The sequence below is a fragment of the Herpailurus yagouaroundi genome, unplaced genomic scaffold (genome assembly GCF_014898765.1).
Source record: "Herpailurus yagouaroundi ecotype Mexico unplaced genomic scaffold, PumYag 159, whole genome shotgun sequence".
In the NCBI taxonomy this organism is placed as follows: Eukaryota; Metazoa; Chordata; class Mammalia; order Carnivora; family Felidae; genus Herpailurus; species Herpailurus yagouaroundi.
In genome coordinates, this window is record NW_024412400.1 from 44,078,968 (window position 1) to 44,104,209 (window position 25,242).

Below are 25,242 nucleotides of genomic sequence, written 5' to 3' on the forward strand. Positions count from 1 at the left end.
AGATGTATGTATGTTTACTATTGTGTGTGTGTTAGGGTGGGGGGGCAGGTAGAATGGGGAAGCAAAAGCACAGGTGTCTATGTAAAATGTTAACAATTGGGGAATTTCAGTGAAGGGTACATGGGAATTTTTTGTATTGCTCTTGCAGCGTTTCTCTAAATCTGACATTATGGCCAAAAAAAGTTTTAAAAAGTTCCTTTTCATTGAACAGATTCAGATATTTTTACCAAGCAGAATATTGGATTTGGGTACTTAATAGAAATACAGAATATATAATCCCTGCCTGTAAGTAACTAAAAGCTAAGCAAGCTTTTTTTTCCCCACAGACTCCTCCAGAAGGTTATCTTAGTGTCATAGAAATGTCACAGTCTAAAAAAAAAAGTACCTTTTATATTTGTCACAGGGGATCTTGGTTATGCTTCTTGTGGTAGGGGAAATGAAGCACTATATTAAGTGTAATGGGATAGCCACAATTCTTTTCTAGTGGTTTTTTTTTTTTTTTTTTCCTTGTGGAGGAAATTGCCTGTCTCCCGGCGCATAATATCGGAACGTTTTACTCTAACTTCATGTGCTCTCTTTTCTGTGTCAGGTAAGCAGAAAAATTTCCAAGATTCAGAATTCATGTAGACTTGTCCAGAGCTTTACCAAACTTTTATTTAAAGATAATTCAGACTGGTAAACGTGGCTCTCCATTTTTTTGTTTAGAGTTCAAACTATCGTTTTTGTTCATTACTGCTTCTTCCAGGCCACGCAATACCTTATCTTTTTGTAAAAGCCAGTTTCTTTCATCTTTTCCCCACTGTGTGTTCTCTCTTCACATTTGCTCTTTGTTCTACAGTTTTCCCTATGGCTTTTAAAACAGTCTCCCCTTTCTCAAGCAACCAATCTTCTCCCTCTCCTTCCAGGCTATTTCTACAGGAGGACTTTCCAGTGCCTGGGTGTGTAGGGTTAGCCTGTAGCAACATCCTCTGCACATCAGGCATTTGCACACACAAATTTCCAGAATGCCTGCCTCAGTGTCCCCTCACTCTTGGGTGTTTTTCTCTGAGCAGGACCATGCTTTTGTGTGCTGGTTTGCATGTGTGCTGGTTTGCATGTGTGCTGATATTCTTCAAACACTATTTATAAAGTTTTCTTTCTCATCTTTGACTCTTCACCTTCTTCAGTAGGTGGCGACAATCCCAGTGGTTTATTTGCCTGTTCCCCGATTTGGTGTTGTGATGCTCTCAGTACCACTCTTTGTAATAAAGGGTTTTAATAGAATAGTTTCTCATGTTATGACATGTTTGTGTAAAACCCAGGAGCAGAAATTAAAACTTGTCGTTTGCACTAATCGTTGATCTTTCAGTGACTTTTAGCTTTTAAGAAATTTATTTCTATATTTTCTTCCATCTATATGTCCCCTTCTATGCCCATTTGGAAGAGGAAACACAAGGAGGTGTTTTCTCTACATCATTTCCCCCCACTGGATTTGCCATTGCCAATTCTAATAGTTCTGAACCCAGAAGACCCAAGAAACACAAAGCCTGCAGCCACACAGTGGGAATTTCACTCTATAGAACACATTTTGTGAATATCCACTAAAGGGCTGTTCATTTTCTTGTGCTTCCTGTGCTTATGTGTATGCACACAGGAGGGAGTATTATTGCTGGGGTGGGAAAAACAGGGAATTTAGATTCAATTTTTATCCCTGGATCTTTGCTATGGTCTAAATGTTTGTTTCCCCCCCAAATTCCTATGTTGAAAACCGAATGCCCATGGTGACAGTATTACCTGGTAGGGCCTTTGGGAAGTGATTAGGCTGTGAGGGTGGAGCCCTCGTGAATGAGATTAGTGCCCTTATCAAAGAGGTCCCAAAGAGCTAGTTAATCTCTTCCACCACGTAAAGATATAATAAGTCTGCAACCCAGAAAAGGACTCTCATCCAACCATGCTGTCACCCTGATCTCAGATTAACAGCATCCAGAACCGTGAAAATAAGCTACCTAGTCCGGTATTTTGTTATAGCAGCCTGAATGGACTAAGACAATCTCGACAAACAATAATCAGTAATGCTTCTCTTCACCCTAGAAGTGCAGAAAGACATCATTTCTGCCTGATTGACTATTTGAAATTATATTGACGGGGCGGAGGGGCGGGAGGGGGTAGCTTTCTTGTGTACCAGGTACTACCTAGAAAAAGAAGTTAAATGTTTTCTATTAAGAAAGGAATTAAATTTACACGTGTCTTTTGTAAGTCACAGTTAGTGTTTTGGCAAATAATATGACCACTCCCTTATATCAGTTTTAGGAATAATTAGCCTGCCTCACATTGGTGTCAGTTTGTGTTAGCTCAGAGACTACTGGTGCTATGATCAGTACCTGCCGACAGAAGATAAGCTGTATCCCATAGCATTTAGCAGTAAAAAAAAGAAAAAATTTAAAAAAAAATTCCTGTTTGGAGGTAGAGGAGGATGCAATCAGGGCAGCAAATTCAAAAATGCTTCCTATTGGGGGAAGTATTTAGGCAAAGTAATGCATCTTAATTATACTGGTGATATATGACTTCTTCAATTACTAACTCAATATTCACCTTCATTTGGTAGAACCGTGTAAGTAGTTTCCATTCCAGCATGAATGTGATCAGTCACATGGCAGTGGAGTAACCAGATTCCAGGTGTTTTTGGAAACATTTCTAGAGTTTGGAAGGTCCCAGGGAAAATGTCGAAGACATCAGACCTATAGATGCCCCTGTGCTTAATTAGAAAAATGACAAATATTATATAATGTTTATTATATGTGAGAGTTCATTCAAGTAATCTTTCATGGGCCATTTCAAGGATATTAGAAAAATGGATGAATCTGATAAAAAAAAAAAAAAAGAATCAGACCCTGTGCATTTGACCCTGTGCATTTCTATGTCTAATACAAACAGTGAGATATGTGGTCTTTGTACTCCTGCTAAATGCCTGGGGGGATGGTCCATTTAGTGGGTGTGAAGGAAAAATGTGATAAGAGTGAACTCATCCATTAGGACCACCTGGCATCTCTTACACTTCAACTCTGGTTTGCCTTTTTATCAGAGCACTTGAGTTACAAAAGGGAATTTAGCTCTGGCCTTATTTCAGTCCTAATCTCACATTTGCTGGACCTATTCTAGATTAGCTGGTCTGTGAAACTTTACGACAAGGAGGGTAATGCAGGGAGCAAAAAAAAAGGAGGCCAGTGGAGAAGCCAGAACCAGGGTAAGTTCAGGTAGAGTCTAGATTAGACACAGATACTTGGAGGGTATTTCTGTAGGGACAGAATTGAAAGTCCAATAGGAATATATCATCTATGTAAACCAAAGTACATATAACAAAATGGCCTTTTCTGCAATGGGCTTTGTGGTAGCTTCTGACTTTTCTACATTAACTCAAAAGTAAGAAAAAAGAGCTATTGACTCCTGCTGAAATCAGCACTGAGAAGTAGAAGTAGCATTGAGATCTAGGGACCTAATCAGTTGCATGACACCAAAATGATCTTCTCGTTCACTTCAGGCCATTTAGGATTCAGAAAGTAGAATAAGTAAAGGTTACAATAAAGTCTTGTCTCCACGTTCTGATTCATCATTATATGAACATTCCTAACCTCTCTGCCAACAATTCTATTTGAATGCCTTGCCCAGGAATATGTGAGCAGAACTCCATGCAAACCCACTAAAAACTGTAAATCCAAGGAGAAGCCCAATGTGTTACAAAGGGTGGTAACAGCAATTGAAATTGCTGTGTGCCACACTCCTTGAAAATAATTTAGTTGTCTCTTGAAACCTCTAACTTTTCATTAGTCTTCCTGAGGATATATTTTCTTTATTTGCATTCAAACATTTTCCAAAAGAGCAAGAATAAAGACCGTGGATCACTCCTACCTTGTATCCGAAGCTGTGGCCATGAAAATGTACAGAGTGCAAGTCTATTTCATTGCCCATTCCCATCAGATACCAATTGACTTCATCTCCCACATGCATTGTGAGGCCTTGTAGGTTCCCGAACATTCTTCCGTTAATAGCTGAGGAAAGCACATGACTTTTTTTACCTTCCAGGATTTTTTATTCAAAACAATTTTTTTAAAGTTTATTTATTTATTTTGAAAGGGAGAATATGAGTGGGGGAAGTGCAGAGAGAGAGGGGAACTGGGGATCTGAAATGGGCTCAGTGCGCACAGCAGAAAGCCCGATGCAGGGCTTGAACTCATGGACCACGAGATCATGACCTGAGCCAAAATCAGATGTTTAACCGACTGAGCTACCCAGGTGCCCCTACCTTTTGGGATATTTTAAATCAACAATTATTTCACTGAAAATATGATTACTAGGTTAACGTATGGGATCTTTTTGAGGCAGTGGGAATTACTTCACTACAGATGGGGAAATGAATACTTAAAGGTCAGTAATGTCGCATTGCTCTTCTAGTCACGCAGTGCCAAAAGCCTTTATCCTAATTGTGAATTTAAAAGGGAATGACACTTTGGAATTGGGAGAGAAGTTAATAGATGGTTTTGCAGAGAGTCCCCTTTTTGCTTTGAACAGAATTCTACCTCACAAAGTGAGGCAGAATTGGTTTATTATAAAATGAAACAAATGATTGGGACACCTGGGTGGCTCAGTCAGTTAGGCGTCCGACTTTGGATTAGGTCATGATCTCGTGGTCCCTGAGTTTGAGCCCCGCGTCCGGCTCTGGGCTGACAGCTCAGAGCCTGGAGCCTGCTTCGGATTCTGTGTCTCCCCCTCTCTCTGCCCCTCCCCCATTCATGCTCTGTCTCTGTCTCAAAAATAAATAAACGTTAAAAAAATTTTTTTATAAATAAAAAAAAATAAAATGAAACAAATGAATAGTCTCCAAACTAATTTTATTTGAAAGAAAAAAAGGGAAAAAATGGGGTTTAAAACAATGTATCATACCGTGCATCTTATTGCTTTCTATGAATTCCTCATCATCTTTGTTTACTTTCTCAGGGTGCTCAGAGTAAGTTTTGATGTTGTCATCTATATACCAGGATTCATTTTCATCAAAAACAAAAAACAGAAGAGAAAATTCCAGTTTCGTTATAGGATTGAATATTTTCATGTAATGTGTCCGACAAACAATCAGTGGGCCAATTAATCCACTATAAAGATCCTGAAAACAAGCAAAAACTTCAGTCATCCTTGTGATGTAGGTCAGCATTTCAGAGAACTGGGACCTCAGGAATTTAGAAGGACTGATTTAAATAGTAGACGTGGACTAATGTGGTGCTGTCAGGCCAGTCACTTCCCACTTGTAGTTAAACTGGGTGAATGGTGAGTAGTAGGTAGGTCGGACGGGTGATGCTGAAGTAACAGAAATGTGTGCAGAGGCCAAATATTGGCTCAGCTAATGAGCAGTATGTACGTATGTATGTATGTGGCAATTTAAAAGAACCCCAAATAAACAGTGCTTGTCCGCCTATTCCATCTAGCAAGCACCGTGCCAGTATTTATTTATTTATTTATTTATTTATTTATTTATTTATTTTTTAATTTTTTTTTCAACGTTTATTTATTTATTTGGGACAGAGAGAGACAGAGCATGAACGGGGGAGGGGCAGAGAGAGAGGGAGACACAGAATGGGAAACAGGCTCCAGGCTCCGACCCATCAGCCCAGAGCCCGACGCGGGGCTTGAACTCACAGACCGCGAGATCGTGACCTGGCTGAAGTCGGACGCTTAACCGACTGCGCCACCCAGGCGCCCCACCGTGCCAGTATTTAAATAACCAGAGATAATCAAACAAAGCCCCTGCCGTCCAGGAGCTCAGTCAGTAGGGAAAATAGAGGATAGAAGAAATGGATCACTTGTTGTGATGGAGGTACACGAAGTGCTAATGAACATGGAGGAAGAAGACCATGATTGACTTTAGTCTATGGGAAGTTTGATTTGCCTGGGTGTCAGGAATGGCCTGTGAGGTCTGGAAGGGACTTTGAGCTGTATCGTGTTCAGGAATTTTAGATTTTATCTCAGGGGTCATAGGTAGCCATTGAACACTGAACATGGAATGGCAATATATTTGCATTTTAGGCCAGTCATCCTAGTGGTGGAGTGAAGGAAGGATTGAAGGAGGAAGAGGCTGGAGCCTGGGAGACCACTGCAGTAGTCAAACGAATGACAAGGACATGATCTATGGAGACAGAAGGAATAGACTGAACTACATGTAGGTGGGTGAATCACCTGGGTGAGCCAGGTGGAAGAATCAGACACTTCCTGCCCAACATTCTAGCTTGAACAAATGAGAAGATTTGTAACTCATGGTAATACTTATTGCAACAGGAAACACAAGAAGAGGTGGAGAAGAATCTCAATTCCGTTTTAGAGTTGCTGTGTTTCCAGTGCCTGTGGGACATGCTGGTAATGTTCAGTAGGCTGGTGTATGGGCAGGTCTGGAACTCAGGAGAGAGATTTGGACTCGAGATTTAATTCTACGAAAGAATCTTGGAACAAGTTCTGTTTTGCAGTTGTTGAGCAGTTTGTTGGCTTTGAAATATTTAATCACATAGCCTTAATTGTGCTGGAATGACTCCTGAGATCAACATTTTTATTACCAGGCAGTAATAGAGCTCTGAAATCACGTACCTCAGTTCTTTGAGCTTAATGTGTTCTTATATCAAAAGGGAACTAAAATACTGTATTGATTAGTATTTGATTCTGCATTACCCATAACCAGCAGTCATAGTGTTGATACAGCTATAACTGTATCCTTAAAAAGAAACAAACCAAAAAATGAAACCAAAGTAAATTGTAGAGCAGCTTACTTACTTTCCTGGGACTTTAAGATGGAATTGGGTCATAGGAAAACTGTAATCTCATCTCCCTTCAACGGTGTGTCTATTTGGGGGATTTGTACAAAACACAGAGGATCTAAATTTTACCTTAACTTGATCCACCGTTGAATAGTAAGCCCATGGGATACAAGCAGAATCCTCTGTTCCAGCTCCAGATCTTTCTGGGATTTTCCATATGTACGTGTGAGTTTCACCTAAATTAATCAAATGTTAATGTATCTGGTTTTTTTGGTTATATATATGTATATATATACATACACACATACACACACACACTAAGTCTTGAGAACGAGTGACCTAGAAACCGGAAATGTCAAGGTAAGTAGTTTTAAAAAGCAATGGCACTCAATTATTTTCAGGAATTTAGTTTAAAGACAAACTGTAAGACATAGACTTACATAGACTTACATAGACTTACTGACATAGAAAGACTTTTAGACTTTGTCAATTATGAATTAACTAGCCATGACAAACATGTACCGCCAAGCCAGGAGGTGGCAATACCAATATCACAATTTGGGGGAACTTTGGAACAGATCTTTTTTTTAGCTTGAACTATGTTTCTGTAAAACACCATTTTCAACTCTCAAGTGATTTCCCCCAGTGTAAGACCCTTCCCCAAGACGTCTCTGTGTTTGTATCTGGACTGCCCCGAGTAATTCCCTTGGCTTCACCATGGCCTTCCTTTTCTCCTTTTTCACTATCATCCCTAGCAATTCCACAGTTTCTGGTGAGGAGCCATTAGATTTCGTGACCTCGTCTCTGGTCTGTCTCATTCTGTTGTACAATACGCTGCTCTGTCACGGCTCTGTCACATACAGGACACCACCACACCTTGGACCTTGACACTTTGGAGATAGCCAGTGTCTCTACCCTCCCTGTTGCCAAGGTCTTTACCTTCTTCCATTTGCTCTGGGCTCTTTTCCAGTCTGATGTCTGCTTCTGGTCACCTCAGGGATTGCTGTCTCACTGCTCACCAGACCCTGACTTTCAGCTGTGGCCACCCACTGTCCACTCCATTTATACAGACCTCACCATTACATATTCATGCTGGCAGACTTTAGTTAGCCAGAGTCTGACAAGCCTTTTCTAGGGAATCAAGCAGGACAGGAGGGGTGGTCTCAAGGGATGCAGTAGACTCTTTCCATCTTCCTCAAGTGCCGCATCCTACCTGCCCCTACCTCCTCACCCTTTTTCTAAGCAGAACATTTCACTGACAATATGGCATACATTCACCACCTGAACATATTGTCTCTTCATCTATGCTCTTATTCTCATAAGCCCCAAAATAATATTTCCTCCTCTTCTCCATTCCCCAACCTGCTCTGCCACTCATGGTAGATGCCCAAAACCTTGGTACTGTCCTTGATTCCTCCTTCCCTAACCTGCCCTAATGCCCAACCTTTCAGCAGGGGCTGTTAGCACCACCTTTAAAATAGAACCGAATATGACAACTCACCACTTCAGCTGCTTCCACCCTGGTCCAAGCCTTATTATTATTATTTTTAACCCAGATTATGGCAATAGCCCTCTAATTGCTCCTTGATTCCGCCCTTTTCCTCTGTAGTCACTTACCTACACTTCAGCCACCAGAGGCCTTTACAAAGTGTTCATCAGATCATCATTCTCTGACTCACATCTTCACATGGTTAATAGTATAAAATCTAAGGTCCTAACCTTGGCCTCTGAGGTTCCCCTTCTTCCTACTGCATCCGGCCCCTGCCCTCCCTGGATCTCATCATGTCACATTCTGTCCCCCCGTTTGCTCTGCTCTGGCCTCTGGCCTCCTTGCTGTTTCTCAGACAAACCAAGCCCTTTACCATCTCACAACCTGGGGTGCTCTTCCCCTATAAGCAAGTCCCTGTGGCTCATTACTTACCATTTAGGTATCTTCACCACTGGCGCTTCCTCAAAGAGGGGACTTCCTGACCACCCTACCTAAAATACCACCCTTGTTACTCTCTCTCATCTGCTGTAATCTTTAGCACTTTTCACAGCTTGGTATTATGTACACATTTTATTGTTTATTTCTTTTGGAAGAATGTGACACTCACAGGGAAGGGCTTTTTATCTCCATTCCCCTAAACTGACCTGAGCAACTTCATAGAGTAATTTATTTTTTCTCACTCATTTTTTTCTCACTCATTTGACATATTTGGGAACTGTTAGATTACTAAGAAATGGCACTTTCCAAGAAAGCCAACTTTACAACTAATAGAAGAAAAATATAGTTTTTAATTAAAGTAAAAACACACATGTATTTCATCTGTTCTGGCTTTTACACTGTGTTAAAGTTATTGAGTTCCTAGTACATGCCAGATATGGGGCTAGAACTGAAGGCTTTAAAATGTCACATGGCAGTCTCTGCCCTTAGGATCCTGCCTTCAGATACAAGGCATGGAAGCATTCAACCACACACAAGTGTAGTAAATGCTGTCTTGGCGTGGAGGGATCATTTCTGCTGACTCAGCCTTGAGTATCTGTAGATGCCCAGTATCCTCAGATCTTTTCCTCACATTTTTCCTGTGGATCTTTCTCTTCTTCTCTCCTTCCCTCCCTCCTTCCTCCCTCCCTCCCTTCTTTCACTCCTCCCCTCCTCTCTTCCCTCCCCTCATCTCCCCTCCCCTCTCCTCTCATGTGCATGGAGACATACACACAGATACGCATCTCTGTATACTCTCTTAACCACCTCCTTCACTTTCTCAAGACACTCATTTGGAAGGAATACCTCTCTGATAACAGCCATTTGTGGAAAGCCTGTAAAGTCTACTAAAATGCATGAAATGCAACACCCCCCACCCCAATGAGTACCTGGTAAAGTTGGAGTAACTATAGAATCCTCTGTTTTCACCCCGTGGGCATGTATTGAGTAAGGCCTTGTGGCCATGTTTTTAAAGATAATTACAACTTTGTCTCCAACATTTGCATGAAGTTGTGGACCTGGAAATAGCAAAAAAGAAGAGTGGTTTATATGCTTGTCAGATTGGAGGTTCTAACTCAGTAATAGAAGCAAAGACCAGGTAGCTTTCTTAGCATGAAGGCCAGAGTCTGTGTCCCCCACCCCCTCCACTGTGGCTTCATACTTTACTGTTAGGTTTATATCTGGCCTCAGAGGATTCAGAATAAAAACACTAGTAATGATTGCCGCTACAGATGGAAGCCAGGGATGCATCTCTCATCAAGAGTCCTACTGGAGGTTTTGGCCTGAAAGTCCCCTGCAGGACAGTGGCCTAGTCCTGGTGAGCCAGCTGTGACCCTACCCTGGCCAGAAGTCATTGTGCAGCACTTGCTCTCATTTCTTAGCAGTTGGGCTTCCAGAACTTCCTGAGTGTGAATTGATGGCAGTACTGCATTTAGAAGGGTGAGTGGGGCTAGCCTTCCAATTTCTACCCCCTCTCTAGCCAATCTTAGCTTGTCTGCTGCTTAGAGAATTTCTGTGACCCAGCAACAATGCCATTCCCCTTGGGTGTCTTATTCCAGGGGCTAAGGGTAATCAAATCCCAGGGTACTCTGTTAGTATGGAAATAGAGTGGGGTTGGGAGTGATGTCCCCTGCACTTGATGATTTTCAAGAAACTTCCCAAGAGCAGTGTTGGTCAAACTCTTAGACATTCTCTTTTAAAATGGTTCCTGGGGGCGCCTGGGTGGCTCAGTCGGTTAAGCATCTGACTTCAGCTCAGGTCATGATCTCATGGTTCGTGGGTTCAAGCCCCACATTAAGCTCTGTGCTGACAGCTTGGATCCTGGCACCTGCTTTGGATTCTGCATCTCCCTCTCTCTCTGTTCCTCCCCTGCTCTCACTCTCTCTCTCAAAAATAAATAAAGATTTTTTAAAAATTTAAAATGGTTCCTGAAAAATGGAAGGCAACTTTTCCCATGCCTTGTGCATGGTAACACTTTTTCCTATATTTCCTGGTCTACATCTACATTTCTTTTTCTTGGCGTTACTCACTTACATGGCAATTTTAAAGCAAACAGCGATGACTTGGGAGTGGGATGAGGGGTGGAATAAGAGGGAGAAATTTTCTTTTCTCAATGTATAATAATAAATTGTTCATGAGAGAAATAAGCAATATTTTTATTATGCCATATTCTTTAGTGCGTATAGGCTCCTTGTTTTTATTGCATAAATTTTACTTTCATTTGAATAACTTTGATCTATGAACTGGGAAGTTAAACCCAGGGACACGTATTTTAATGTACACAGCACCACATCGTTACTCCACCCCTGATGATTAGAGTACCTAGAATTCCCAGGTGTTCTTCTTTAGCCTTCCTTTCCACTGGAACTCTGAACGTGCTGTCGGTGTATTGCCGATACACAACTTTCTTGTACTTTGAGCCTATGTAAAATTCTTCCTTATCTAAAAATGCATTTGAAACACTTAAACAAAACACACACACATCTGAGGTTAGTATCTGTCTTAATGAAAGTAGAAGTTGAGTTTTAAATCTTGAATATAGTTTTTATTTAAGTAATTATGCTAATTTTTAATATCACTTTCACATTCCAGCAATAAAGAATAATTTAGAAATACATAGGGGTGCACTATAAAGGAGAACTAAAGACGAATTTCCCTGATGAACATGGATGCAAAAATCCTCAACAAGATACTAGCCAACCAGATCCAACGATACATTAAAAAAACTTATTCACCATGACCAAATAGGATTTATACCTGGGATTCAGGGCTGGTTCAATATCCATAAAACAATCAATGTGATACATCACATCAATAAAAGAAAGGACAACAACCATGTGATCCTCTCAATAGATGCAGAGAAAGCATTTGACAAAATACAGCATCCTTTCTTGATAAAAACCCTCAAGAAAGTAGGGATAGAAGGGTCATACCTTGAGATCATAAAAGCCATATATGAATGACCCAACACTAATATCTCCTTAATGGGGAAAAACTGAGAGCTTTCCCCCTAAGGTCAGGAACAAGACAGGGATGTCCACTCTCGCCACTGTTATTCAACATAGTATTGTAAGTCTTAGTCTCAGCAGTCAGACAACACATAGGAATAAAAGGCATCTAAATCGTCCAGGAGGAAGTCAAACATTCACTCTTCGCAGATAACGTGATACTATATACGGAAAACCTAAAAGATTCCACCAAAAAACTGCTAGAACTGATCCATGAATTCAGCAAAGTCACAGGATATAAAATCAATGCACAGCAATCAGTTGCATTCCTATATACCAATAATGAAGCAACAGAAAGAGAAATCAAGGAATCAATCCCATTTATAATTGCGCCAACAAACATAAAATACCTAGGAATAAACATAAGCGGAGAGGTGAAAAATCTATACACTGTAAACTATAGAAAGCTTATGAAAGAAATTGAAGAAGACACACAAAAAAGGAAAGATAATCCATGCTGCTGGATTGGAAGAACAAATATTGTTAAAATGTCAATACTACCCAAAGCAATCTACATATTCAATGCAATCCCTATCAAAATAACACCAGCATTCTTCACAGAGCTAGAACAAACAATCTTAAAATTTGTATGGAACCAGAAAAGAACCTGAATAGCCAAAGCAATCCTGAAAAAGAAAACCAAAGGGGAGAAATCACACTCCTGGCTTCAGGATGTATTACAAAGCTGTAATCAAGACAGTATGGTACTGGCACAAAAACAGACACTCAGATCAATGGAACAGAATAGAGAACCCAGAAATGGACCCACAAACATATGGCCAACTAATCTTTGACAAAGCAGGAAAGGATATCCAATGGAATAAAGACAATCTCTTTAGCAAATGGACAGCGACATGCAGAAAAATAAACCTGGACCACTTTCTTACACCAGACACAAAAATAAACTCAAAATGGATGAAAGACCTAAATGTAAGACAGGAAGCCATCAAATTCCTAGAGGAGAAAGCAGGCAAAAACTTCTTTGACCTTGGCTGCAGCAACTTCTTACTCAACATGTCTCCAGAGGCAAGGGAAGCCAAAGCAAAAATGCACTATTGGGACCTCATCAAAATAAAAACTTCTGCACAGCAAAGGAAACAATCAGAAAAACTAAAAGGTAACCGACGGAATAGGAGAAGATATGTGCAAATGACATATCAGAAAACAGGATAGTATCCAAAATCTATAAACTTCTCAAACTCAACACCCAAAAAAATAATCCAGTGAAGAAATGGGCAAAAGACAGGAATAGACACTTCTCCAAAAAAGACATACAGATGGCTACCAGACCCATGAGAAAATGTTCAACATCACTTTTCATCAGGGAAATACAAATCAAAATCACAATGAGATATCACCTCACACCTGTCAGAACGGCTAACATTAACAACTCAGGCAACAACAGATGTTGGCGAGGATGCAGAGAAAGAGGATCTCTTTTGCCCTGCTGGTGGGAATGAAAACTGGGGCAGCTACTGTAGAAAACAGTATGGATGTCCCTCAAACAATTAAAAATAGAACTACCCTGCAACCAAGCAATTGCACTACTATGTAATTTACCCAAGGGATACAGGTATGCTGTTCCGAAGGGGCACATGCACCCCAATGTTTATAGCAGCACTATCAACAATAGCCAAAGTATGGAAAGAGCCCAAATGCCATCGATGGATGAATGGATAAAGAGGAGGTGGTATACACATACAATGGAGTATTACTCAGTGATCAAAAAGAATGAAATCTTGCCATTTGCAACCACGTGGATGGTAACTGGAGGGTATTATGCTAAGTGAAATTAGTCAGTCAGAGAAAGACAAATATCATATGAATTCACTCATATGAGGAATTTAAGATACCAAAGAGATAAACATAAGGGAAGGGAAGCAATATATATAATATAAAAAGAGGGAGGGGGAAAAAACATATGAGACTCTTAAATATAGAGACCAGAGGGTTGCTGGAAGGGTTTTGGGAGGAGGGATGGCCTAAATGGGTAAGGGGCATTAAGGAAGACACTTGTTGGAATCAGCACTGGGTGTTACACATAGGGGTTGAATCACTGGAATCTACTCCTGAAATCATTGTTGCACTATATGCTAACTAACTTAGATGTAAATTAAAAAATAAAAGATCAATTAAAAAAAAAAAGAAATAGATAGGGGTGGTAAAAAGGAAGTGGAGCCATCTGAGTGCTGGCCCTGACTCTTCCATTAGATAATGACCTCCAGCTAGTTATTGCCTATTGCAGCCTCAGTTTCCTCATCCCTAAAATGAGGTATGAGATGAGATGATCTCTAAGGTTTCTCTACAGTTCTAAAATTCTGCACCCATATTTCATCAGTGAAGTGTTCTCTCATTACTTTTGTCTGGTTTATAAGAACTGAAGTGGCCCAGTGTTCCCAGCCACTCCCTTTATCTAACGTTTTCATTGACTCTTCATGGCTCCTTCAGCCTTTTGACTATTTTACCCCCATCACTTGAAATAACCTTTTACTCCTTTACACTGCAGTCAAACTAACCAGCTAACCTTTACTTAGCTATAGGCTACCAGTCATTTTGTCCACCCCAGATCTGAACACATGCCCGTCCCGATCTCTCAAATCCTTTCCAGGAAAGGTTAGTACATGGCGTATGAGGTGATAGAGGGAAGAGTGGTTAGAAAAGTCTCAAAGAAGTGTCAAGTGATACTGTTTTAAATGTAGTTTCTGAAGCTCTAATAATGATCACTTACTTACATTTATTCACAATGAACATACTTTTTACATCCATCATGTACATGTTATTGGCGGTTTTGAACCATATTTTCCCTATAAATTCTTGGAGGACAGAGATCATGTCTACTATACTGCCCTCAAGAATTTAAAATATTCTTAAAATAGTTTTAAGAATGTAAAATAACTGGGGCACCTAGGTGGCTCAGTCAGTTAAGCGTCTGACTTCGGCTTAGGTCATAATCTCCATGGTTTGTGAGTTCGAGCCCACGTTGGGCTCTGTGCTCCAGCTCAGAGCCTAGAGCCTGCTTCGGATTCTGTCTCATTCTCTCTCTGCCTCTCCCCCACTTATGCTCTGTCTGTCTCTCAAAAATAAATGAATGTAAAAAAAATCTTTTAAAGAATGTAAAATAACTGATTACTAGAGTGATAAGGAAATCTTTGAAGATGAGATACACAGCAAATGTCTGATAAGGAAAATAGTATTTTAGCTTTGAATTTAGGCATTGATTTTTGTTTAAGTTTGAAAGTCAATAGCAAGATATAGGCACATGAATATAAAAAGACAATCCAACAGAAAAGAAAGTGAGATGAATGACTATAAAGAATCAAATAAGGTGGAGATTTTCCTGTGATAAAATTGCAAGGACAGAAATTAATGAGGAAAGGATCAGGGGAAGCATTTTGTTACTGCTCTGTTGTTATTTAATGCAACTATTTGTTTTTCTACAATTGAGTGTAATTCTTAATTCTCTGAAAGAGAAAACTAAAAAAAAAGAAAAACTTAGGAATCAAAATCTGGAGAATTACTTTTGTTCTTGTAAGTGATGCAGCTCCTTTTCCCACTCCCTGCTTGGGGAATAATTCCACTCCACCTCCACTGCCGCGATGTGGTAGGTCCGCTGTCCCTGGGAGGACCTTGGCTGCTCAGCCTGTTGCCTGCATGTGTTCACAGTGTATTTTTGCTTCATGCCTCCCGTATAGTGATCGGTTGTTAAGCACTCAACGTCAAATGTCCCTGAAATGGTATATAAGAGAGCATGTCACTCCTTTGTTCAGCACCTCTATGGCTCCTCAGCTCACCCAGAATCAATGCCAAAGTCCTCAATGTGGCCTCAGTTAGATGATCACATCACCTATCACTCACTCTGCTCCAGTCACAGAGGCCTCTTTGCTATTCTTAGAACAAGTCAAGTATGTGCCTGCCTCAGGGCCTTTGTACTTGCACAAAGTGTACTTTGTACACTCCTCCCCCAATTATCCACATAGTCCATGTTCTCAATTCATTCAAGCTTCCCTATAATTGTCAGAAAATGTTTACTCACCTTCCGCCATCAGTCAGCACCTTTTTCTGCCCTATTTGCTCAAACCACTTAGTTTTATATACATATGTGTGTATATGTGTGTTTATGTGTATATATATGTTTGTGTGTATGTGTGTATATACACACACATACACACACACATATAAAATCGCTTGTTGTCTGTCTCCCTGCATTAGAATTTCCACTTCACAAGAACAGACACTTATACATCTTTTCTTCACTGTTGTATTTATACTTGTCTAATGAATAAAGAAAGAGGTGACATTGGACTTGTCTTATGTTATAATGGCATGTAATGAACCAAATAAAGCCTGAAGCAAGTTAGTGTGTTTCACATTTTGGTTAAAGTGCTTTCTTTTTGTTTTTGTTTGTTTTGCTCATTCATAACCAGACCTGCAGGTATCTCTGAATTCGCATGGCTATAGTTCTAGTACAGGACACTCAATTGCAAACAACCAACAAGCCAACACGACATGTAGGCTACAGAGAGATGACAAAAAGTTTAACTGCAGAGCTGTTATGGAAGTCATTCCCTTTTTAGTCTGATTTTTCAGCCATCTTTAAAAGGATCATAACTTAAAAAGAGACATCTCGAGGATTCTACTGTGTGGAAGTGGGAGAAACCACAGTCTACTCTTCATTTGTCACACCCCCCACCCTCAACAAGCAGGAAATGGACCTGTCTGGCCCATACTTAGCTAATAGTGGCCCAGACATGCTCTTCAAGGGAAGGAAGGGAACTTGGGGGGCTTAGAGAAGGAATGAGTTCATCACCCAACATAGGGTTGAAAACCAAAATGACGGACATGAATTGATTCCATAGAGACTTGTCTTGACTTTAAAGAAATTCACCTTGAGCATCAGGCTGCATGAAGAGTGTAAGACTTGTTTGAGGGAAGAGGTTTCCTGTGTCTCTTCTTTCTCCTTTTGACAGATATGTGTTTCCTGTAAAGTAAATCCCGTGTACATCAGCCTCATTTCCAGCGCTGAATAAGTACCACACGACTGACTCTCCTTTGCACATACTGAGACCAGGCTGATTCCCATACATGAATCCATTCATGGCTGTAAAATTTGGGAAATAATATTTGGAAAGTGGTTTATCTGATGTCCCACTACACGGTGATATCCCAGATTTTCCAGAGCGAACTCTGTTTATTTAATTTTTGAAGACCCATTCATGCCTGCCCACCTCTTTATGTGTCTGGAGTGTCTCTGAGATTTCTTGTTAGACGCAGCACTCCCAGAGTAGTCCCTGGCTGGAAGGAGAAGAGCTGAACACAGAGTCCTTGAAGTTTTGCACTGCTCTTCCCCACTAACTACTTCTTAGTCCTCTCAAGAGTCATATGTGTGAGCTCTCAAATGTATGAATAATTACAGCTGTTCCTGGGCACCGTAGACTGAGAATGTTGTTGCTGCTCTAGGATGGAAAAGTCTCTGATTCATCTTGAATAACAGGGGAGAGTAAATGCAGGAGGTTTTCTCTCACTGCTATTACTAATAGATGATACTCTCAACTCCTCCAAAATGTAAAATTGCAAACTCAAAAGGAATATCTTAATGAGTATAGATAGTACTGACTCAAAAAAAAAAAAAAAAACCCACCAGTATCAGTTTGTAACGCAACTTTACATTTGTTTCTTCTGACTACAGTGATTTTCACATGTAGTCTGTTAGCAGTGTGGGCATTCTGAATAATTAACTCACTATCTAAACCTCTAGAATTACACTGGGAGCTAAAAGGAAAATCTGATGCTAGGTTTCAATTAAATAAAAATTTCTGGAGGTTGCCCTGAGCATTAAAAAAAATGGTTTTAACAATTTTGAAAAACTCCCAGGGAACTCTAATTTATAGTCATTGGTAAGAATCATTAAAGTTCATTTTCAAGAGAGGTTGTATCTTTCTTCATATTGAATAATAAAATGAGGCTGTCATTATGAAGCCACAGATGAGAAAAGCATCTAACCCAGTAGTTCTCAAGTTTAAGCAAATATCATATTGATGGAGAGGGTTTGTTAAATAGATTGCTGGCCCCACCCATAAAGTTTCTGTCAGTAGGTAGGAGTTGGGGCCCAAGAATTTGCATTTCTTTTTTTTAAATTTTTTTTTCAACATTTATTTATTTTTGGGACAGAGAGAGACAGAGCATGAACGGGGGAGGGGCAGAGAGAGAGGGAGACACAGAATCGGAAACAGGCTCCAGGCTCTGAGCCATCAGCCCAGAGCCCGACGCGGGGCTCGAACTCACCGGAGCGCGAGATCGTGACCTGGCTGAAGTCGGACGCTTAACCGACTGCGCCACCCAGGCACCCCAAGAATTTGCATTTCTAACACGTCCCTGGGTGATGCTGAAGCTGCTGATCCAAGGGCTACATTTTAAGAACCATGCATCTAATTGATATATTTTGCAGGTTTCATTATTCTAAATTAAGCAAAATGAGGAATAATTGACCGATAGCTTAAATATCAATATTACCCTCAGAGTTGTACATAATCATTTATTTAAAATTAACCAATGGGCAAAGCTATTAGCATTTTGGTTTAATTAAAAGCACTACATGGGCAGTACTGAAATAACTTAATATTGATGGATGATGTATACTTACAGTGCATCTTATTAGATTCCTGAAAGTCTTCATCTTCCTTATCTACCAGGTGAGGTGCAGTTGTAAACATTCTAATATTATCATCTAGGAGTAAACTTTCATTCTCATCAAACACTGTGGGAAATAAATAGAACTCCTTGTCTACATCTTTCTGTAAATTGAAACAAGAACAAGGAAGTGAAAATAGGATAAGTGAAGCAGAAAGACTTGCATGTACACAATACTATTTGTACACAAATTCACTCAAGGAAGGATAAGAAGTTTCCATTCTTCTTTGTAGATGGGGCTCATGAAAGACTCCAGCTGACCACCAGAATTTTCATCAGCATCTATGCAGATTTTTGGTTCAACATGATGTAAGCCTCTCTGTGTGCATAAAAGTTCTGACTCTTCCTGCCCATACCAAGTAAACACACCAAAAACAATTATTAAAATAGGGGGAATATGAGCCTGTGCCAGAAATTAGGGAAGTGACATCCGCATACATGAAAACTTGAAGAATTTCTGTAAGGCAGAGCAGGGGAAGCAGGTAGAGGAAGGAACCGTCTGAAAGGAAGAAATAGAATGCCAAATGAGCTGGAACAGGAATTCAATCTCAGTCATCTGGACAAACATTCTCACTTCCTTTCCCCTTGTCCCTGGTGAAAAATAAGCAAGCAGAAATGCTATCTGGTCTATGAAATGTCCCAGTAGTTAAGAAGAAGGCAATTAGTCTAAGAAATCAAAGCATACGAGCCCCTGAAAACAGGATACTCCCTCAAATAAGAGAAACTTTAGAGATTATTGCATGTCTTTTTTCTGAGATAGTTTTTTTTTTCAGATAAAAAACATGATTATAAAATTTTTAAAATCCAACTAAAGCAGAGACCTCAAGGTTAGATCCTACAGAAAACTGAATCAATGATGGAAATAATGTTAAGAAAGGTCCCATGAATCAGAACAAAAAGATTCAAAGGTATACACAGTAATGATTTCAGAAAGAGAGACATTATAAAGGGGAAAAACATAATGATAATAAACAATAGTAGGAATGTTTACCACCATAAAAAGAAAAGACTAGAATATTCAGATTCAAAGTCTTCACTGAAAACAAGGCAAAAGCAGTTATAGAGATCTGTGCTTTAAAATATTCTGGCAAAATTTTTGAATTTCAGGCATAGACAATTTCTACAGTAATTCATTTTAAAAGTGTTATCACAAACACTGGACGTCTCTAGTACAATAAATGTCAGAAGAAGATGGAGTAGCATTTATATTTTTGAGGGAAAAAGATCATTATATGAAAGTTCTATATTTGGCAAAGAACAACAAAAATACATTCTTGGGTCTCGGTTGAGCAACCAATTCTTGATTTTGCCTAGGGTTATGATCCCAGGGTCCTGGGATCTAGCTCTGCGTTGGGCTCCATGCTCAGCATGGAGCCTGCTCGAGATTTTCTCTCTCTCTCTCTCTCTCTCTCTCTCTCTGCCTCTCCCCTGCTCTTTCTTACTAAAACAAAATTTAAAAAACTATTAAAAACACATTCTCAGATATGTAGGGATTCCAGATGAGGACTTCTATGATCACTTGTATTCTGATCTACAGAAAAAACTTCAGGGGCACCTGGGGGGCTTAGTTGGTTAGGTGTCTGACTTCAGCTCAGGTCATGATCTCATGGTTCATGGGTTCAAGCCCCGCAGAGAGCTGTGTGCTGACAGCAAAGAGCCTGGAGCCTACTTCAGATTCTGTGTCTCCCTCTGTCTCTGCCCCTTTCCTGCTTGTGCTTTCTCTCTCTCTGTCTCTCAAAAATAAATAAACATTTTAAAAAAAGAAAAAGAAAAAGAAAAAACTTCAGTGAGAAGTTTACAGGTCATGTTTTCTGGTCATGATGAAACAAAACTAAAAAATACTAATAAAAGGACAAAAAGTTAACAAAATTAAAAAGATCATACTTGATCCAAATTGCTCTTAGATAAAAGAGGAAGAAAAAATGAATTACTAAATATTTAGTAAGCAATGTCCATGAGAACAAGGCATAATGTATGGAATATAACTAAATATGCAAACTGAAAGTCTGAAATGCTTTTTAAGTAAAACCAAATAAAAATAAATGTTTATGAATATCTGAAAATTTTAGAGAAATAAAATGGGAAAAGAAAATAGGAATTAATAAAGGCAAAAGCAGAACTGTTTAATAAATTAGAGCACAAATTAAAATGGTTAAACCTAAAAATGTATTCTTTGAAAAGACTAATAAAACACACAAACCTCTGGCAAGTCTAATAAAAAAAATTGGGAGACAACCCAAATATACCACATTAGTAATGAGAAAGGACTATAACCATATATATGGGGGAAGGAAAAAAGATCATTACATACAATAAATGTGATAAGTTGATTTAGAACAAGGTAACTGAATGGACCAATATCCGTGGGTCAAATAAAAATGTGATTAAAACATAAACAAACAAAAAACAAAAAAGAAAATCCTAACTACTTCTTTTTAAAAGTCACATACTCGAAAAAATTTTACAGGCAATTTCTTTCAAATCTAAGGATCAGGTAATCGCTATGTATTTAAACAGTTGCAAAATACTAAAAACATGGAAATAGTCCCAATTTATTTAATTAAGACAGTATAAACATGATATAATAACTAAAAAAGCAAACAAAATGCAAAATAATGTCACTTATTGTTTAGGAGAGAAATTGAAAATAAATTACTACCAATTTACTACAGAAATATACTGAAAAAAAATTAAAAACCACAGTGCTCAATGTTTCTCCCAAGAAATGCAAGACTGGTTCAATATTAGGAAATCTTTAATGTAGTTGGTCAGGCTTATAGGTCAAAGGAGAAAAGATACATAATAATTTCAAAGAAATCTAAAAAAATTTTTAATAAAATTTGATATTTTGACCCTAGCTATTCCCTCTGCTTTCCCTCAGATCCTTGCAAGTCTATCTCCTTGAAATTTAGATCTCCTACCTCAAATATTACATCCACCCTATCTAAACTCGGATTCCTGTTCACTATCACATTACTCTAAATAGAAATTCCATGTTCATGAATAGGAAGACCCAACACTGCCAAGTTGCCAGTTCTTCCCAATTTGATCTATAGAGTCAATGCAATTCCAATAAAAATACCAGAAAATTATTTGTAGGTATCAACAAAGTGATTCTAAAGTTTATATGGAGAGGCAAAAGACCCAAAATAGCCAACACAATATTGAATAAGACTGAAAGACTGACATTGTCCAACTTCAGAAATGTCTACCATACTATAGCAATCAAGACAGTGTGGCACTGGGGCACCTGGATGGTTCAGCTGGTTAAGTGTCTGACTCTTGATTTTGTCTCAGGTCATGGTCTCATGGTTCATGAGATCAAACCTCATATCAAGCCCCATGTTGAGCTTCACTTTATGCTATGCACTGACAGTGTAGGTCTTTCTTGGGATTTCTCTCTCCTTCTCTCTCTTCCCCTCCCTGGCTTGCATATGCTCTCTCTCTCCCTCTCCCAAAACAAATAAACATTAAAAAAAAAAAAAAGACAGTGTGGCAATTGGCAAAAGAATAGAACAATAAACCAGACTAGAAGTAAACTCACAGTCAACTGATCTTTGACAAAAGAGCAAAGGCAATACAAACAAAGATAGTCTTTGGAACAAATGGTGATATAACAACCGGACATCTACATGCTAGAAAATAAACCTAGACACAGATCTTATGCTCTTCACAAAAATTATCTCAAAATGGATCACAGACCTAAATGTAAAAGGCAAAATAATAAAGCTCCTAAACAATAGCATGAGAGAAATTCTAGATGACCTTGGTTGTAACTTTTTAGATACAACACCAAAGGCACAATCTATAAAAGAAATAATTGATACTGGACTTCATTAAAATTATAATTTATGCTCTATAGAAGATAATTTCAATAGAATCAAGAAAACAAGCCACAGACTGGGAGATAATATTTGCAAAAGACACATCTGATAAAGAACTGTTATGAAAAATATCAAGGAACTTTTAAAACTTCAACATTAAGAAAACAAACAACCCAATTAACCAATAGGCAAAACACCTTAACAGACACCTCACCAAAGAAGATACACAGATGGAAAATAAGCATATGAAAAGATGCTCTACTTCATATATCATTAAGGAAATGCAAATTAAAACAACAATGGGATATCACCACACACCTATCAGAATCACCAAAATCTGGAACATTGGCAACACCAAATACTGGCAAATATGTGAAACAACAGGAACTTCCATTCATTTCCACCAGGAATACAAAATGGGATAGCCATTTTGGAAGACATTTTGTGATCTCTTATAAAACTAAATACAATTTTACCATATGATCCAGCTAGGCTCTTTGATATTTACCCAAAGGGGTTGAAAACTTATGTCTACACAAAAACCTGCACGTGAGTATTTATGGCATCTTTGTGCAAAATTGCCAAAACTTGGAAGTAACCAAGATGTTCTTCAGTAGGTGAATGGATAAATAATCTGTGGTACATCCACACAGTGGAATATTATTTAGCACTAAAAAGAAATGAGCTATTAAGCCATGAAAAGACTTGGAGGAAACTAAAATGTCTTTTACCAAGTGAAAGAGGTCAATCTGAAAAACCATATACTGTATGATTCCAACTAAATAACATTCTGGAAAAAGGTAAAACTATAAAGACATTAAAAAGAACAGTGGTGGGGCGCCTGGGTGGCACAGTCGGTTAAGCGTCCGACTTCAACCAGGTCACGATCTCACGGTCCGTGAGTTCGAGCCCCGCGTCGGGCTCTGGGATGATGGCTCAGAGCCTGGAGCCTGTTTCCGATTCTGTGTCTCCCTCTCTCTCTGCCCCTCGCCCGTTCATGCTTTGTCTCTCTCTGTCCCAAAAATAAATAAACGTTGAAAAAAATTAAAAAAAAAAAAAAGATAAAAAGAACAGTGGTTACCAGGGGTTGGGATTGGCATTAAGGGATAAATAGGTAGAACACATGGTTTTTAGGGCAGTGAAAATAGTCTACATGATATCGTAATGGTAGATACTTGTCATTATCCATTTGTCTACACTCATGGAATGTAAACACCAAGAGTGAACCCTAAAGTAAACTATGGACTTTGGATGATAACAATGTGTCAGTGTAGGTTCATCAATTGTAACACATGCACCACTCTGTTGGAAATGTTGGTATTGGAGGAGGGTGTGGGGGATGGGTAGGGAATATGTGGGAAATCTCTGCACTATTATTACTTATTTTATTTTATTTTATTTTATTTTATTTTATTTTATTTGAGAGAGAGAGAGAGAGAGAGAGAGAGAGAGAGAGAGAGTGTGTGTGTGTGTGTGTGTGTGTGTGTGTGTGTGCAGGGAAGAGAGGCAGAGGGAGAGAGAGAGAAAATCTTAAGTAGGCTGGGATCATGACCTGTGCCAAAATCAAGAGTAAGACCCTCAACTGACTGAGCCAACCAGATGCCCTTCTGTACTTTATTTTTAGTTTTGCTATTAACCTTAAAGTGTTCTAAAAATTGATTTTAAAAGCAAGATGGCAGAATAGCATGAACTTTTTGCATCTCTCACCCCTGAAATGCAGCCAGATCAACACTAAACCATCCTGCACACCTAGAAAACTGATTTGAGGATTAACACAACAATCTGCACAACCAGAACCACAGAACTCAGCAGGTATGCAGTGCAGAGAGGTGAACTGGGGGAGAAAGAAGCTGCAGAGGGCAGGGTGCTGTTTTTGCTTGCAGAGAAAGGACAGATGGGGGAAGAATACAAGAAAAGCACCCCCCCTCCAAAAGAAGCTGGAGAGAAAGTGGAAAAGTGAAAACATCTTCAGGGACCGAACTAAAAAGGGAGAAAGGAGAAAGCAAAGGGTTTAAATTCCATTAAGACTCTATACACAAGGGGAGCACAGAGTCTGAAACTCTGAATCTTGATACCTGGTGGATCTCTGGTAGGAGGGGCAAATTCCAGAAGCAGAGAGTGAGGTCTTTGGGGTCCTCAGGCCACATGGGGGGGAGAGGGTGGTTCCGTTGCTGGGAGGACATTTGGTAGAGGCTGTGTGACCTCCTCACAGGCAAAGGGCTCAGAGGACCCCTGAGAACAACCACATTCACTGGTGTTGGCACAAGGATGTTAAGGGGGAAGCATGGCACCAGATGTATGTTGTGATTTTCCATAATATCTGAAATACTGCTGCTACAAGATTGCAGAAACGTTTTCTGGGGTGGGCTGGTACCTAGCTGCAGTCTAGGCATCAGCAACAGCAGCAGCAAGGTCTTGGGAACATTCCTGGGTGTGGGCAGGCATCCAGCCCTGCTCAGTGAGACCTTCCCCCAGAGGGTCTGAGTGGGTCAAAGCCACAGTCCCTCAGAAGTGAGGGATTGGAAAACACAGCCCCAAATGATATAAAACTTAGGAGGGAGTTGCTGCCTGGCAGCATAACGACTTGGTCACAGATAAGTGTAGAATCAGGGAGTAGATGGAAGCAGAAGACAAAGGAGGGGTGCTTGACTGCAAGTCAGTGAGAGCACAAAGTTCTGATACTAGAGACTGGGTACATGGGTGACACCATTTTCACTGCTCCTGCGCATGTGTATACACGCCTACACTAACCACAACAATCCACCCCAGTAAGCTAAGCAGCGCCATCTAGTGGAAAATGGAGCCATTACACTAAACCCCGCCCAACTGGGCCAACAGCTCTTTTGACAAACACAAGTCTCTCCACCTGCTTAGAGTATAAAGTGTTTCCTGGCTTGACTTCTGTGTTCCCATAGAATGTAATTTACATCCCCCAGATGTAATTTCAATTGTATTTCATTCTGCTCACTGGTCCTTTTATTCAATAATTT

General features: G+C 39.6%; 1 protein-coding gene across 3 annotated transcripts in view; it reads right to left on the bottom strand.

Annotated features, from left to right (window-relative positions):
* The window catches only part of CP (ceruloplasmin), a 72,358-nt gene that overhangs the window by 12,827 nt on the left and 34,289 nt on the right, over positions 1-25,242 (bottom strand). For 2 of the 3 annotated variants that reach the window (XM_040480446.1, XM_040480448.1), the window contains exons 10-18: positions 18,382-18,532; positions 16,627-16,839; positions 15,260-15,467; positions 11,056-11,195; positions 9,624-9,752; positions 6,900-7,006; positions 4,918-5,134; positions 3,886-4,025; positions 2,572-2,734 (exon numbers count right to left, since the gene is read on the bottom strand). In XM_040480446.1, coding sequence (XP_040336380.1) covers positions 2,572-2,734; positions 3,886-4,025; positions 4,918-5,134; positions 6,900-7,006; positions 9,624-9,752; positions 11,056-11,195; positions 15,260-15,467; positions 16,627-16,839; positions 18,382-18,532 — 1,468 coding nt within the window. Of the gene's footprint in view, positions 1-618; positions 2,172-2,571; positions 2,735-3,885; positions 4,026-4,917; positions 5,135-6,899; positions 7,007-9,623; positions 9,753-11,055; positions 11,196-15,259; positions 15,468-16,626; positions 16,840-18,381; positions 18,533-25,242 lie in introns of those variants that run through there. The other variant, XM_040480447.1, reaches the window with a different exon arrangement.